Genomic DNA, 16,834 nt, shown 5'->3' on the forward strand with positions numbered 1-16,834 from the left:
GGTGTTCAGGGCCCTGGGAAAATATTTTTTGCAATGTAGGGCTCCTGTCCATATAAATAATTTGATTTAAAAATGTTTCAAAATATATGGACCCATGAGAGGTACAGTGTCTTATTCATGAAGATGGATAGAAAAGAGTTATTTATGTATTGCTTATTGTCCAGTTGGCACATTGAAAGATTCTTTGTAGGGTCCAAGTACCATCTCTTCTTGTTCAAATCCAGGAACCATCCCTTCAGGCGTTTTGTTGTCCAATGCACTCTCCCTGGTTAATTTTATATGTCCCACCAGGAGAAAATGGTAGCAGTGCTGTAATTAATCACGAGGACCTGGGTCTTCAGAGCCTGCTTACATTAAACAGGATAGCTCTTCTAGCCTCTGAAGTTCCCCAATAGCATGTCTGTAATGCTGGTCACATTGTTCGCCATGATACGGTATCATTCAGCCATACTGCCTTCCAATGACTCTTTCTCAAAGTTGGTACTCTGCTTCATCGATGTGAACCTTCCCCAAAATATGTAGGTAAATGTGAATCGATATTCTTTTTCTGGTCCTGTTTACCATTCAGGATTGGATGCTGTAAGCATAGAACAAGGTATTTTCCAGTCTTGTCTTCTCCTGGATTCTTGAGGTAGTAATCATCGCATTCTCAGAATGGGAGCTCTTTTGATATTGACGGAACGCTTGCCTTCCACACACTAACACCAGTCGGGGGGTTAGGTGAGGGGTTCATGCGTGAGGAGAGAAGCACCATCTTACTCCTGCAAGATAGGGAGTTTGTACTTCCCTCTTCAGCGTGGCTTAGGTTAGGGAGAGCTCAGTGTCACTGCATCAGTGGCAGGTAAGAGAGGACATTGATTGGAAGGCCCATTGGTGTTCAGTCTGAAAACCATCCTTGAAAGACTACCTAACACGTGACACAGAGCCTACAGCAGTGGTGGTTATCACCCTGGATGCCAGAGGTTGGTGGAAGAGGCGGAGCGCAGGGAGAAAGACACCTGCCACCGTGCTTGCTATCCTAAGGTGTCTAGAGACAAGAGGTGGCACCACAGTCAAAACACAGAGGGACATAAGCCCACCCTGGTAGCTCAAGCCCGAGGACTGGTGGAAGACTATTGGTGGCTCTGACCCCTGAAGCCATCTTGTGTTCAATGTGAGAGTCACCTCAGATCAGTGTGTTCGCAGTATTCTGGTGGCCCAGTCTTCGGTTATCCCACACTGCTTCAGCCAGCAGGAGTTATCTGCTTGCCAGATTGTCGAACTCAAATGGGGGCTCAACCACCAGACTCTGAGAGGACCCCATAGGCATGAGTTCCAGAGCTCCTCAGAATACTTGGTTGACCTCATGTGCAAGACAGAGGGTCAAAAAGCATCTTTAAGGGGGCAGTGAAGACCAGGACCCCTGGGGGTCTGGGCCTGGACCGGGGATATATCACGTAAAGGACGCTGCCAATCTTGGCAGTACCAGACCCTAAGAAGGACTTAGAATTTCAAGGAAGGCTCTCCTAAGAGCTGGGCGCTGGCATGGGGGAAGAAGTGTGAGGCAGTAGGGAAAGACTGCAGAGTTCAGGCACAAATAATTATGGACAGCATAAGCAGGATATGCAAAGGGCCCAACCCAGGGCCCTATTGCTGAGAATGGAAACAAAAGGATCAAGATAATAAAATTAAGAGGCACCTTGTCCTAGATTGGAAAGAAAAGCCTCTTCAGTCGAAGAGTTGAAAGACTAATGTTTGACCTCAGGCTCATGTGAGTCATTTAAAATTCCCAAGCCTCAATTTCCCACTTAAAAGTGAGAGTTATACTTGGTAAGCTCTAAACTCTCACTCAGTTTAAATATTCCTAGTCCATGCTTTTCTTGAATGGTTCATTATAATTCATAAAAGAGTTGAACCTCAGGGAACATTTGCCATAAATTACATTTAAAATTCTTCTCCCTCCAAACCACTTGGAAGTAGAGGATTATAATCCCATGTTTGTATAGACCTCTTTGTCATGTTTATAGAGTATAGAACATCGTCAACACTGGACTCTTGGCATCCTGAAAAGATCGTCATTTATCTGCAGAGATGCCCAGTAGTTGTGAAGGCACCCTGAAGAATCCAAGCCAGACTTGAACAATATTGATAGAGCTCAGTATCCTTGGGGGAAAAAAATGGAAGAAGCTCCAGGTTGACAAATGGCAAGGAAATGAAAAGCAACTGCGACTTCACGAAACCTGAAATCACTTTCAAAACATGATCAGTGTCATTACACAGGGTTCCATTGCAGCATGCAGTCTGTATAATGCTTACTTCCTCATCAATGTCATGCTTGAGGAGAGTGGGTCCCTTGATGAAATCCGGAATGTCTTGGGTGAAAGTATATCATCAGGTTTGCACAAGGCTAGGTGCTACCTCTATCTCAAACCCCAATATTAAACTTATGGAAAATTCATTTTCCGGTATGAGCCATAAGAGTCAAAACCAAGCAGAGTAGGACATCCTTGATGGTATCTGAGTTTCTGAGAAAGGAATAGTACAATGGTCTGATAGGTAAGATTTAAGGGTAGTCCAGCTGCTGAAACAAAAGTTACTGACAGCTAAGCCTGATGTGCTATTTTTTTTTAGCTGTGAAAAAGTACATTTATTTTTAAAACTGTATTACTAAACTGAGGATTCTACCAGGGAATAACTCAATCCTGGTGACTTTAGGGCTAATGTTACCTACTTTGTATGTTCCCAATTAAGTAATCTTTAACAGTGAGAGTCTCACACCGAGTCATTTACTCAAAATTTACAAAATCTTCCTGCAGTGTCTGACTCACCCAGAAGTCATGAATCACACTAATAACAGTGGCCCAGATGCTGAAAGCCTGGTTGGAACTGCGTTCTCCCCATTTTCTGCTCTGCCTGCACTGTGGTTTCCTTGGATTTCCCCTTCTACCAAACAGACTTATGGGCTCACCAGGGGGGAAGAAGAGAGACACTCAGCCTCAAGGCTACTGAGCTCTAGCTCCTCATAGTAGACTGGTCATTAGCCGAATGGTAGCACAACCTGGCTTGGAGAATGACACCCCACTCTGTCCCTATACTCTCAGGTTGACCGTCTTGATTACAATTTCTCAAATGACTACTAGCATGAGGAATTCATAAGACCACAACTATGAGGAAATAAAATAGAAGCAGAGTCCAATTTTACCCTGCTTAAAAGATTGGTTTTACTCGATTGAATGAGATAAAGTAGATGTTCTTATAGGCCAAGAGCAACCACATACTGGCAATTTCACATGATTCAAGCTATACTCAGAAATCCTTCAATTCTGGATTCTCGGTCTCCTCAGCTGACTTTCTATCCTGAAGCCAGTTGGGTCCCCGCTGCGTTCCTCCAGCTTACCTAACATAAACATTCACTGACACCTTTTCTGAACCAGGGACTGAGCAAATGGCTGCTGAAAATAAGGGCAGAGGGAAGTCTGTCCTAGCCTTTGAGGAGCTCATAGTCTAATAAGAAAGGGAAACTTTAAAAACATAAATGATCAGTGTGGTGATAGAAGTATGTATGAAGTGTTATGGAGCATCAAGGAGCATCGTACTTGGAAGTGAGGAAGTTTTCAAAAAAGAGTTGACATTTGGATTGTACCTTGAAAGATATGTAAGATTCCCTCAACAATCAGTCATGATACCAAAGAGACCGAATGTTCTGGGAAAGGTCCAATAACTTGCTAGGGCTCAATGATAGGATGCATGGAGGTAGAGGAGATGGGTGTCAGATTTTCAATATGGCTGTTTTCTTCCTTTATAGGAGTGTAAGTCACAGAAATTTTTCTTAACCAACTGAGCCACCCAGGCATCCCAAGCCACAGAAATTTTTGTAATCAGGGAAGTCACATTTCTAATCAGGGAAGTAACATATAATTTTACAGTATTTAGAAAAGCTTGTTTTTGTTCTATGACTGGTGAGACTAGAAAGGAAGAATCAAGCAAAATGAATAGGATGTATAGGCTTTAAAAATTATCTTTATTGTTCTTTTCTACCTACAAAAGAAATACAGATTCACTTAAGCAATTCCAATGCTATAGAAATATACAACATAGAAATCAAATGTTTTCTGTAATACAACCTCCCAGACTCAAACCACGGTTACTATACCAAGGTACTGGTGTAGATTCATTGAGACTTTTATTTCAACATATAAACCACCATATTAGTATAATTTTCCCCCTACCAGTAAATATAGAATTACCTCATTCTTTTTAATGGCTGTGTAATATTTTGTTGCATTAATGAACTATAATTTATTGAATCAACCTTTATTCGAGGAAATGTGAGCTCTTTTCAATTTTTCATGATTATAAACAATGCTGGGATGAACACCTTTTTACATAAGCCTTTGCAAACTTGTGTTTCTGTAGTATACATTCTTAGAAATCCTTCCAGGAACTGACATGAAAATAATAATCATTTTTCATTTTAATGATATTGCCATATTACCATCATAAACGTGTATCAACTTCTATCCCAACAGTGTATGCAGGCCCAAATTTCCCTAGGGGATGAGAGGATTTTATAGGCAGTCTGTTCTTATCAGAGAGATTGCAGAACCTCGAGACTCTTCATTCAGCTCCACAAATGTCTGTAGTTCACACATCTCTCTGGTTCCTAATAAGTTAACCTTAATAGTAGCTCGAAGATTTGCCCAAAAAAGTCTACATTTATGCCTATCCTTGGGCCATTCCAAGTATGCTTTTTTTGCCAGAAGAGCTTTCAGTTTAGGATACCTGGTAGGAATGCAGTAGAGTGGAATGGGTTCCAGTAAGATAAAAATTATGTAATCAGAATTTTCATGGAAGAGACTGTGGTGGGCAAAGTAGAGTTCATAATGGTACCACTCACTCTGGACAAAGTTGGGAGACAAAACAAAGATGGACTTACAGCTTTTCTCAATGCAGTTTATGATATTTTCAGTAATGCTCTTGCCAGGGTCAAAGTTTCCCTCATGAAGGCAAATCAATTTCTCTTCTTTCTCTAGATTGGGGATTAATTCATGCTTCACCCAGGTAGAATCATGTTCACAGTATGAAATAAACACATGGAACCGGACATTTCCCCTGAGTTGTTCTTGGGTTGTCTTTCTAATCCTCTGCAATGTCTGTGTCCATTGACCCAGAATCCTGAGATACCAGGGCAGGTCAAAGTAAAAGCAGCAGAAGGCCACAGCCATCCCCAGAACTAGCATGATAACCGCAATGGTGACAATCAACAGAGCTGTGTTGCAAGATAACTCAGGAAGATGAACATCTTTTAACCGAGTCCCCTTTAGATTCAAAGGGTATTCACAGATGTACGAATCTGACCATCCGATCATCATGCTCTCTGAATATTTTTCAAGCTGAATGAAATCTCTTAATTCGCAAGTACACCGGAATGGATTTCTTCCTGCATTCAGAGTCTTAACTTCCTGACAGCTCTGAAAAAAATCCAGAGATGGGCTGAAAATTAAGTTCATTTCAATGTTCAGAACTGAGAGTTTTCTGAAATGATTGCACCCAGGAAGATCGGTTAGAAAGTTAAATGCAAGACTTAGCACTTGCAAAGACTTCAGATGAATAATCTCTTTAGGGACAGTTTGAATTTTGTTATTACTCAGGTCAAGTATTTGAATACTTCTGGGCAAGCACCTGAAAACAGAATCAGCAAGTTCGTTGGATGACAGGTTCATAGTGATCAAGGTTTCTGGCCAAAAGCAATTTTCATCATTTTCATGTTGTAACAGATTCTGGCTCAGATCTAAGTGCCTCAAGGATGTGTTGTTGGCAAAGAAACTCACTAAAGAAAGTGTCTCCAATTTGTTGCCCTTCAAAATGAGAGTTTTCAAATGAGGCAATTGGATAGGTTGCTTAAACAGGTCATCCGTTAAGATATTATCAGCAAAATTTAAATATTGGAACCTTGTAGGATAAACAGGAAACAACATGTGTGGTATCTGTGCATCTGATATAGTCAGGTTTTCTATATCCATTTGGGTAAAAAGCAAGTAGATCCTCTCCTGTGGAATAGAAAAAATTCTGAACTGTACGTGCTCCAATTTCATAGTTCTCATTACAGTATTTGAGTAATCAAATGAATTGTGGTCAAGATAAACCTTGCCTCCAAAAGTCAGATGTTGGATTTGGAAGCATTCTACTGATGTATGCCAAACAAACTGGAAGATTAGGAGAAGGTCATCCCAGAGTAAGTCAACTTTGTTAAGTAATAGAATAGAGGTCTTGGAATCCTCTAGAGTAAGATCGTGTTGAGTTTCATAACTTGCAAATTGGCTTTTGCCATTTATATTTGTCATTTCTAGTACTTTCGAGGTCTTGATTCCATCACGCAAAAGAACCCAGAAATTTGTGTTCATTGGTAAAACAATGTGAAGTTTTGTTGTGTTTAAGATGGGCAGGCTACCTTCTTCATAATGAGAAAGACTTCTCAATCCTAAGAAGACAGTATTTAGATGCAAATGAGCAATTTTCTGGAAATCTGATTTTTGTATTTTTGCCCCACTTAAACCTAAGATTTCCAAATGTGACATGTTGCCAGTTTCCTCACAGATAGGCACGGTGTCAAAGTCATTGAAAGAAAGATCTAAATGTCTGAGACCTGCCAGTGAATACCAAGTTACAATCTTCAGTCTGTTATAAGACAAATCTAAATATCTTAACTCTCTGTTGAATTCAAAGGTCTTGATATCCAGCTCTTGGATTCTGTTATGGCATAGAATCAAAACTTTCAGTTTAGAGACAGAACGAAAATCTGAACTCTGGAGTTGAGAAAGGAGGTTGTAGGATAAATCCAGTGTGGTTGTGGTTGGGGTCAAGTCTGCAGGAATCTTTCTTAGGGACATGTTGGAGAAATTGGTCGTTAACTCCCTTTCTTCTGGCAGCTTTGAAGCCCAGCCCTGCACTGACATAGCAATACTACAAAATACGTAAATGCTTCTGATATGTTTCATTGTAATTCCAAGGATTCTATCACTGGTTCCCTCATATGAATGATGATGAGTTCAAAATCCTAGAAAGACATATAATATTAAGCATATAGTATAAAGTGGTTATGTCATTTATTAAATCCTATAGGATTGATTATTTATTTGTTTGTTTGATTATTTTAAGTAGGCTCCATTCCCAGCATGGAGCCCAACGTGGGGCTTGAACTCACGACCTTGAGATCAAAACCTGAGCTGAGATCAAGAATTGTACACTAAACTGAGTTTCCCAGGTGCCCCAGTATAGAATATTTTTAATCACAAAATTTGACTCTATTCACCAAGAGTTTGGAATAGGGTTCTAACCTGTATATTGAGTCTTCGATTTGATCTGAGAGCTTGGGTTATAGATTTCCAAGCTAGTTTCTGTGCCACATCCCCACCGCTGATGCAAATCAGGAATCCCAGAAGGGAGATATATAATAGTCGGCATAAGTGCCTTTCTCCCTGTTCAACTTAGGAATTTCATTGCCAGGTCATACGCAACCTTCTCCATTCTGGGCCATTTTGATAGCCTGAGGCTTTAAGAAAATTGAAAGTAAAAATTTGTAAGGCTTTACCCTATTTTAGAGAAGTTTAAGGCTGACAGCAAAATTGAGGGGAAGGTACAGAGATTTTCCATATCCCCCTACCTCCACACATGCACAGCCTCCCCCATTATCAACATGCCCCATCAGTGTGGCACATTTGTTACAATTGATGGACCTACATTGACACATTGTCATCACTCAGTGTCCATAACTGACATTACAGTTCAAACTCTTGGTGTTGGACGTTCTATGAGTTGGGACAAATGTATAATGACATGCACTCATCATTATGCATACATTCACTGCCCTAAAATTCCTCTGTGCTCTGCCTATTCATCTTCCCCCTGCTCCACAACCCCTGGCAACCTCTGATGTTTTTATTGTCTCCATAGTTTTGTCTTTTTCAGAATAGCATATAGCTGGAAACATACAGTATGTAGCTTTTCCAGATCAGCTTCTTTCTCTTACTAATTTGCGTTTAAAGTTCCTCCATGTCTTCGCATAGTTTGATAGCTCATTTCTTTTTAGAACAGAGTAGTATTCCATTATCTGGATGTACCATAGTTTACTCATCCATTCACCTACTGAAGGACGTCTTGGTTGCTTCCAAGTTTTGGCAGTTATGACTGCAACAGCTATAAACATCTATGTGCAGGTTTTAAGTTCCCAATGAAGTAATTTTTTATTACCAAATACTATGGGCTCCTGAATTAATGTTAAGGAATTGTTCCTCAACTTTTATATTTGTGGACAGAGAGAGTCCTTTGACCTAATATCTGATTTTCAACAACACTTACCCATTATAATGGCAGGTCCAAAACATAGAAACAAACAGAATGGTTCCTGTCTTTATGGCTGCATATGTCTTCAGGTTGGTGGCAAAAGCAATCTGGATCACTGCCAAATAATAGCAATAATGATGAAAGCAGTTTCCATTTCTTGGGGGCTTTCTACAGTGCCAAAATATATACACCATGCCTGCACAGGTACATGGGCGCGTGCGTGCGCGCGCACGCGCACACACACACACACACACACAGCTCCTCAGAACAATGGGACAATGTGAATAGCCCAGAGAGGTCTCACTACACTATATCTTCCCATGGAGTATATCCTTTGTTCTTCCTGCTTGTCTGTAGGAGTGACAAATCTGAAGAAAGTGAAGGTAGGTGTGTATTGGACACATGCATGGATAAGCAGGAAAACTCACCAAGCCATTTACCTTGCTTTGGTATTTTCCCAGTGCCTGGTGCGGGAGAACATAAAGTTTAAGAGTTTATGAATTTAATATTAGACTCTAACTTCTTCTCCCCACCTCCCCTACTGCCTTCTTTCTCGATAGAGTCCCAGGGGGCCTTTCCTACCAACCTTATGCCTCTTCAGTCATTTCCTCCCAACAGACAGAGGAATCTTTAAAATGCACATCAGACTCTGCCACTTCTCTACTCCAAATCCTCCACTGGTTTCTTATTTCAACCAGAGGAAAATCCCAAGTCCTTGCAAGATCTGACATCTTCAATCCATATCTCCCAACTCTTGTCTGGTCATTCTTTACACTTTCCAAGCGTGCTCCCACATCAGATCTTTGAACTTGTACTTGCTGTTCTCTTTCCAGAATACACTTTCCCCAGATGACAAGTGGCATGCTCCCTCACTCCCTTGACATCTCTGCATGATGGTCACCATATCAGAAAGACAGTTTTTGACCACCCTCTACAAAATACCACTCCCTAATTGCTCTCTATTCTCCTTATCGTAAAGTTATTTTTCTTTCTAGCCCTTCTCACCACCTAACATTTTGTTCATAATCTCTCTTTTCTTATCCCCTTACTAGAATGTAAGCTGTGTAGGAAGAGAAGTTCTATCTGTTCTATTCACTGCCATAGTCCCAGTACCCAGAAAAGTTCCTGGCAGCATAGGTACTTAATACATATCTTGATTAATGAATAATGTGAAAATCTTAATTCTTCAATTGTCTCCGTTCTGTGTCCAATCAACAACTTGAAGTCTGACTCTTCTCTCAAGGTCCTTAGCATCGATGAGTTTCCTCATCTGCAAAATGCAGGTAATAGTACTGTAATAGTACTCTCCTCACAGGGTATTGGGATAAAAAATGAGATAACAAATACATAGACATACTATGTCTGTAGACATAGACAAATAATGAGATAACAAAAACAAAGACATAGACATGGAGATATGGGTTGATAGGGTGAGGGGACAAAACAGGCAGAACTCAGACAAAAGGACACCTGGACTATAACCTCACGCTCATCTGGATTTTTCTTTCTCTAGAACCTGCCCAAATTTGTCATTGTTGTTGTTGAGGAAATTCTAGAAAATGTGGGTATTTCCCAAAATAGTTTAAAAATGCAAATACTTTATAAAACTGTTTTGTAGAATATAGGAAAATGGACAAAGAAATGCTCAACCATCTTGTGCCATGACTGTGAAGAGAAAACTTTGATTTTGATATTCCTTGTTTATTGTGTGCTCAGTGGAAGGTGCCACAAAAGGCACCAGGTGGGGGATGGGATTGAGAAGATGGTAGCCTGGAACTGGCCTGGGGTTTTCACCTTTCCACTGAAAATATTCCTCCAATCCATCCCAGGTAGTCTTTTCTTGGTCATCTCCTTTTTGTGTAACCCTTAATGTAGCATCCAATGATCAATATAAGAACAAATATGAACATAATAAGACAGCCTCTATGCTGTAACTTTATGTTCATGATAATTTTCCAGATTTTAAAAATATAGCAAAATAAATTTGTTACCAGTACCCTAATAGTAATTCATTACCCACATTTAAGATGGCCTGAGTAACTTGTTCTGGGTCATGAATCTATATATTTATATCTATTCAACAAGTCTGATAGCATCTCCATGTTGACTCTATCATACAAATGAGGCAGTGGCCCCTTGATGTCTTTTTAGGTAACAATAACTAGCATTCACTGAGCTAAGTAATACTAACTTCATAGAGCTTGATCCTTGCAACAGCTGCCTTATAGGGTCAGTGCTATCACTGTTCACCTCCTACAGATATGGAAGGTGGTGCTTAGAGAGGGCATATAACTGCTCCCGAGTCACCGAGTTAACATACCAGCTCCTGGTGTCTTAGTGACTCTGCTACCTTGTATCTCTAGGATGAGTCAAGGTAAATTTGTTTTCAAATATGTTATAATACCTTATCACAATGAAATTATATCTCACTAAGTCATACTGATTCTTCAAAGTTTCCCATTATACAGTCCAAGGAACCTAATGAGTAAGTCTGCAAATGGCCACCCAATTTAGGTTTTATATCAGTTACTTACAAGGACTGACATGGATTGAGCCGCTATGTTGAGCCCTATCTTGCTGAAGCCACTGTATTTTGTTACAGCAGCCAGCCTATGTCCTAACTATGTACTGTCACACTTAAAATAAAACCCAAACTCTCGATACTGGTTTATAACACCCTCCATGAGCTGTTCTTGCTTCTTCCTGGGATCTCACTTCATACCACACTTGCTCTGACCTTAGCGCCCTGCACTAGCTTGTCTCCCTGCTTGGGATGCTCTTTCCCCAGTCCTTGCTAGGCTGGATTGTCTTGTCATTTAGATCTTGGCTTACCAATTATTTCCTCTAAGAGACCTGACTTGACCACCTAATCTAAAGTGGCCAACTTGTGGGGGGCCGGGTGGCTCAGTCAGTTAGGCATCTGCCTTTGGCTCAGGTCATGATCTCAGGGTCCTGGGATCGAGCCCTGTGTCGGGCTCCCTGCTCAGCGGGTAGTCTGCTTCTCCCTGTCCCTCTGCCCCTCCCTCCCCCTCCCACTCATGTGTGCTCTCTCTCAAATAAATAAAATCTTAAAAAAAAAATAAAGTGGCCAACTTGCTATTAGTTCACATCACCTTATTTTTTGTCTCTTCAAAACATACTGCTATCTGAAAGCTTTGTTCATTTATTTATTGACTGTCTCTTCCATCTCTTACGCCCATATAAGAAAGGAGCTGATGAGCTTGTTCACTTCTGCATCCCCACCACCCAGAATAGTACACATAGTACATGCTCAGTAAATACTTTTTAAATGTATATATGAATGAATGATTTCAATTTTGTATCTCTTAGCACAAGGTGGCACATAATATGCTCTCAAAAATGTGTGTCAAATGGATGAATTTGTGTTGTGAATTCCTGATATGGTGCATTGCATGATGGTCAAAGAACAAGTTTAGTGTTAGGGATTGACTGATTTGTGTTCAAGTCCTATCTTAGCTACTCACTGGCTGTGTTAAATTGGACCATTTATTTAACTGCTGAAAGGTTCCATTTTTTTCATCTGTAAGTATATTTTGTGCAGAGGCCTAAAAGAGATAATGTATACAAATCACTGTTGTCACGTGTAGCTTATCACAAATGGTGGCCGTCATCTTAGGCCCAGAGTAGAGTGATTTCAGGCACCAGTTTTAAGGGGTGTCAAGAAACTCAATAATCAAGATAAATAATTTTTTAATTAAACATTTTTAAAAATTAATTTTAACATAAAAATCCACAATGAATAAAATATCAAAATTTTTCATAAAGACAGGATCATTATTCCTGATTTTTCCTTTTGTCTCAGGATCCGATGTGGCTTGGCAGGACCCTGGCAGTTAGAGTACTTAAGCTGACAAAAGTGTTTTTTGACATTATCATTTCAGAGAGTACTTCAAATTGTAGCTCCTAAGTTTGGGGGGTAAGGTCCTTGAAAAATGCAGCAGAATCTAACCCAGTTGCTACCTCTGGAATCCCCTGAAATGAGGTGTCATAGCTTTAATATTTTACTGACTTCTTCTCCCTGCCCAATACCACAACCTCATCTGGAACTTATTCGAAAGAAGGGAGAGGAACTTACTCTTTTTGAACTTCTCTAAATATAATAAAATTAAAAAGTCCTATCAGTCAATTCATGTACACTATGGTATTTCATTTCAACATTTTAAAAAGTAGGACATAATTTTTTTTATGAAAGATGCATTCAATATGTATTATATGTTGTCATATTCCTGCTACCATTACTACTATGCTGAGTGCAGGTGAAAAACAGAGAATGACTTTCTTTAATAGCTTATGATTTAAAAGTCCAAATCAAAAGACACTGTGAAATGACTATTGGTGATTTACCAAAGAATACTTCATCATATTTTTCCCAGTGACACAAAAAAGTGAAGGGGTTAAAACCTGAGAACATGTTGAATGATCTTTGCAACACAAGAAAGAGCAAGAATGACATTTTTGAGTGCTTCCTTTGTGGCTGGCATAGAGCTAAATGCTTTCATATGCTATCTTGTCCAATCCCTTCAACAACTCAACAAAACGGCGACTAATTTTTATCCCCTATGTCACAAATGGAGGAGCTAAAACTCAGAGGTTGAGTGACTCACCCAAGGTAACCCAGTGCATAAGGGATAGAGTATGGATTTGAATCCAGACCTATCTAGTCCCTTCCAGAACCCAAACTGAAGGCATTTCAAAACCTGAAATTAAGTCGTTTAGGATGTGATTACCAACGTTGATTCCACCGTCAGGGCTAGCTGTCATGGTGGCTTCTTCCACCCTTCCCACCCCATGTGCTTCTCTGTAAAGTGACAAGCAGCTGCTAGTGGGCACTCTGCTAGGTGTCATAAAGCTCAAGAGACTTTGCCTACATGCCTTCCTAAGTTACGATTTCACAAGAATTGAAACAAAACTTAGAAAGTACACAGAACTCTAATTCATAACTCAGCATAGGTGGTCTGTGAGAAAGCTCCCCTAGGAATCAGATGCCCCGGTGCTATTAATCATTCTGTACTCTACAGCAGCCACCTGGCCATCTTTGGGCACTTTGGACTTCTGCAGGCAACTGAACAAGAGCTACATTGCACAAAATCCATCAGATGTGCCCCATGCACATGCAGAACTTTTCAACCAGTAAAGGAGCCACGAAGACGCTTTAAGTAGCCAAGCAGCAGATGTTATTAACATGCGCGACAGGAAGAATAAAAGCTGGGGAAACCTCCCCACCATGATGGGAGCATCCATTCTGGGTAGAAAGACTGACCAGGTTTAATCAGCAACCAGTGAAAGGAAACCCAAACCTCAAGCGCCTGCAAGACAGTTTCTTAGATCAGTAGCCCCAAGGTCATTCATTAATCATTCATCTTGAGATTAATATAGGCAAAATAATAAATACTAAAAATCTGAGTAAGGCTACTTTCCTCCCAGGTACAGGAGTTCAGATGATCTCTTCTTTAAAAAAGACCCATTCAACCCTTGTTCCTTTCTCATGAGTGTTAGAGCAAACAAGGCTAAAGTTCTTACCCCCAGGCTTGCAGGGGCTCCGGCGGAGCTGCAGGTGTGGATGGTTCACTGACAGGGCTAGACTGGCAGCAGGGGCACTGGAATCAAGCTTTTCAGCGAAGCTTAAGCTCCTTTGCCCTCTACTGCAGGCTAGTGGCATTACATGTTGCCTAAATTCATTACAGTCTTCAAGCACTTTTTTAAAAATGGCAGTAAAATACACATACATAATATCTACCATTTTTAGTGTAGTGCCATGAAGCCCATTCACGTGGTTGTGCAACCATCACACTATCCATCTGCAGATCTTTTCATCTTCCCAAACAGAAGCTCTCAACCCATTAAACAACAATTCCCCACTCCCCCTCTTAGCCCCTGGCGTCCACTCTCTGTCTACTCGCTGTCTCTGTAAGTTTGATTACCGTAGGCACCTCATAGGAGTGGAATCATGTAATGTTCGTCCTTTTGTGATGGGCTTCATTCATTTAGCACACAATGTTTTTAAAGTTCTTCCATGTCGTAGTGTATTTCAAAATTTCCTTCTTTTTTCTCCTCTCTTCTAATAATTGAGTCACCTCAAAACTCACTGGCAATGCTAGAAGCTATCCTCATCTCAGACCGCCCACCTCAAGAGTGGCCACAGTTGTGTGACTACCTGGTATAACTGTCATCTTTAAAGGGTTCCCCAGTTAAACTTGTTGACTCCTTATCTAACCTTTTAAGAGGGCACTTCTTGGGGCACCTGGGTGGCTCAGTCGATTAAGCGTCTGACTCTTGGTGTCAGCTCAGGTCATGATCTCAGGGTCGAGAGATTGAGCTGGCTCCACGCACAGGCTGCAGGCTCCACGCTCAGGGGCAGGCTCCATGCTCAACAAGGAGTCTGCTTAAGATTCTTTCTCTCCCTCTCCCTCTGCCCTTCCCCCTGGTCACGCTCTCTCTCTCCCTCAAATAAATGAATAAATCTTTAAAGAAAAAAAAAAAAGGAGGACACTTCCCTAGAGCTTCTTGGGACTTCATTCCCTTGGAGGGGCAAAGTATAGACTATTCCAGTCTGTTCTCTGAAATCTCATCTCCTTCAATGAGAGTTCTTTGGGCCCCATTCACCCTTTCTGGTCTGGTAATAACCAAAACAAACAGAAAGGGTTTCTAATACCTTTCTTGAGAGCAGTTAGGTCCATGCATATCTCATTTCACCTTTCATATTGGAATAGTCCAACCTCCCCAATCAAAACCTGTTTCTCAGGGCACCTGGGTGGCTCAGTTGGTTAAAAGTCCAACTCTTGATTTTGGCTCAGGTCATGATCTCAGGCCACGGAGCGTGCTTAAAAAAAAAAAAAAGACTTTCTCAGGGAAATCCTTCTCTCTCTATGGCAGTGGTGGTAAGGCCCAGTGCCACACCCTGCATTATCATCCTGGTTCCTTTATTTATCTTTCTTTCTCTAACCGCCTTCATTCTGGCTTCAAAATCAAAGTTTTGTTAAAGATAAAATTATTCATAACTCTTGTCAAAGAATGGTAAGGGAGGGGACAGCTGGTAGCTCAGTTATGATCTCAGGATTGTGGGATCGAGCCCTGAATTGGCGTTGGGCTCCTCACTTAGCACAGTCTTTGTCCCTCCCCCTGCCCCCACTCATGCACGTGCTTGTACACACACACACACACACACACTCTCTCTCTCTCTCTCTCTCTCTCAAATAAATAAATAAAAATAAAATCTTAAAAAAAAAAGAATGGCAAGGCAGGACTTTATTCTTCCATGTTGTAGTATGTATTAGAATTTCCTTCTTTTTTCAGGCTGAATAATAATTTATTGTGTATATATGTGCTATATTGTGTTTATCCATTCACCCATCAATGGATATTTGGGTTGTTTTCACCTTTTGGCTCTTGTGAATAATGTTGCTATGAACATGGGTGTACAAATACCTGTTCAAGTCCCTGCTTTCAATTCTTTTGGGTTTATACCTAGAAGTGGAATTGCTGGATCATATGGCAATTTTATGTTTAATTTTCTGCAGAACTGCCATATTGTTTCACAAAGCATTTTAGAGTACTTTGATGGTGCCATCCTTCAAAGTTCAGATCAGACATCAAACTGGGTAGGATGGCTAAGTGGTGATTGAAGGAGAGGAATGGTGACTCCATAATTTCAGTAATCTGACTAGAAAAGTGTGGGAAGGGGTTAGCTAGAGGCCTTATTTGGAAGTGATGTGGTAAAACAAACATGGCACTATTTATATAGATTACAGAGTACACATCAATTTTTTCAAAGCAACAGTTTTTGAGATTTTATTTATACTTAAGGTTCAGGTGACACTCCTGGACGTCGCTAGTGAAGATAAAAACTTCCAAATGGATTGTCCACAGGAGGAATGGCCAATTCAAAAATGAATGCTTATAACAGGTTTATGTAATGTGAAAATGGGGAGGGGGTACTTTCTTAAAACAAGAATTTTTTTAACAATAATATTGGGATTTTTAGTAAAAATGTAATGCATGTATTTCTACACATAATTTAGAGGGGGAAATCACACAATAAGGAACAGTATAAAGAAAAACAACAACAGAAAATGAACACTCTACTGCACACCGAAATCTATGCAAACATGTCCATATACACATACACATAAAAATAGGTGCTGGGAAATAGGTGCACACCCATCAGGAGCATTGGGGAGGGTCCTCCTGGCTTGTTGGGCGAACTAAGCTCTAAAATCTCTTTCATCTCAGAAATTCTCAAACCTCTATGATCAGCACACTCATAATCTGTATTGTCCTCTCAAGTAAAAAAAAAAAAAAAAAATCACTTGGGTTTTTTGGTGTCCAAAGACGTATTCTTCCTTTTCCCAGAGCCCAAAATGTCTAAACACTTCACTCTGTCAGTGAATGGCGAAGTTTTCTTTACTTCTTTAAAATTTACTTACCAAAAACCAGTCGAGCCCAGTTAAAGAGTAGTATTCTGTGTCACCATCATCATCATCATCATAACACC

At 40.4% G+C, this 16,834-nt stretch overlaps 1 protein-coding gene across 2 annotated transcripts; it reads right to left on the minus strand.

Annotated features, from left to right (window-relative positions):
* Window positions 1-3,988: 3,988 nt before the first annotated feature.
* TLR10 (toll like receptor 10) lies at window positions 3,989-13,918 on the minus strand. 2 transcript variants are annotated; one of them, XM_027598950.1, is made up of 3 exons: window positions 13,864-13,918; window positions 8,338-8,437; window positions 3,989-7,036 (listed from the first exon to the last, which is right to left on the minus strand). In XM_027598950.1, exon 3 carries the CDS (start codon window positions 6,975-6,977, stop codon window positions 4,548-4,550), a length of 2,430 nt encoding a protein of 809 aa, XP_027454751.1. In that variant the 5' UTR covers window positions 6,978-7,036; window positions 8,338-8,437; window positions 13,864-13,918; the 3' UTR covers window positions 3,989-4,547. The 2 variants fall into 2 exon arrangements, with proteins under 2 accessions (XP_027454751.1, XP_027454750.1); XM_027598949.1 differs by lacking the exon at window positions 8,338-8,437 and having other exon boundaries at window positions 13,864-13,908.
* Between the last annotated feature and the right edge of the window lie 2,916 nt (window positions 13,919-16,834).

Source organism: Zalophus californianus, chromosome 2 (genome assembly GCF_009762305.2).
Source record: "Zalophus californianus isolate mZalCal1 chromosome 2, mZalCal1.pri.v2, whole genome shotgun sequence".
Lineage (NCBI taxonomy): Eukaryota > Metazoa > Chordata > Mammalia > Carnivora > Otariidae > Zalophus > Zalophus californianus.

Coding starts and splice junctions, on each gene's coding strand:
- TLR10 (XM_027598950.1), bottom strand. CDS start 6,977: ATGAAACATATCAGAAGCATTTACGTATTTTGTAGTATTGCTATGTCA.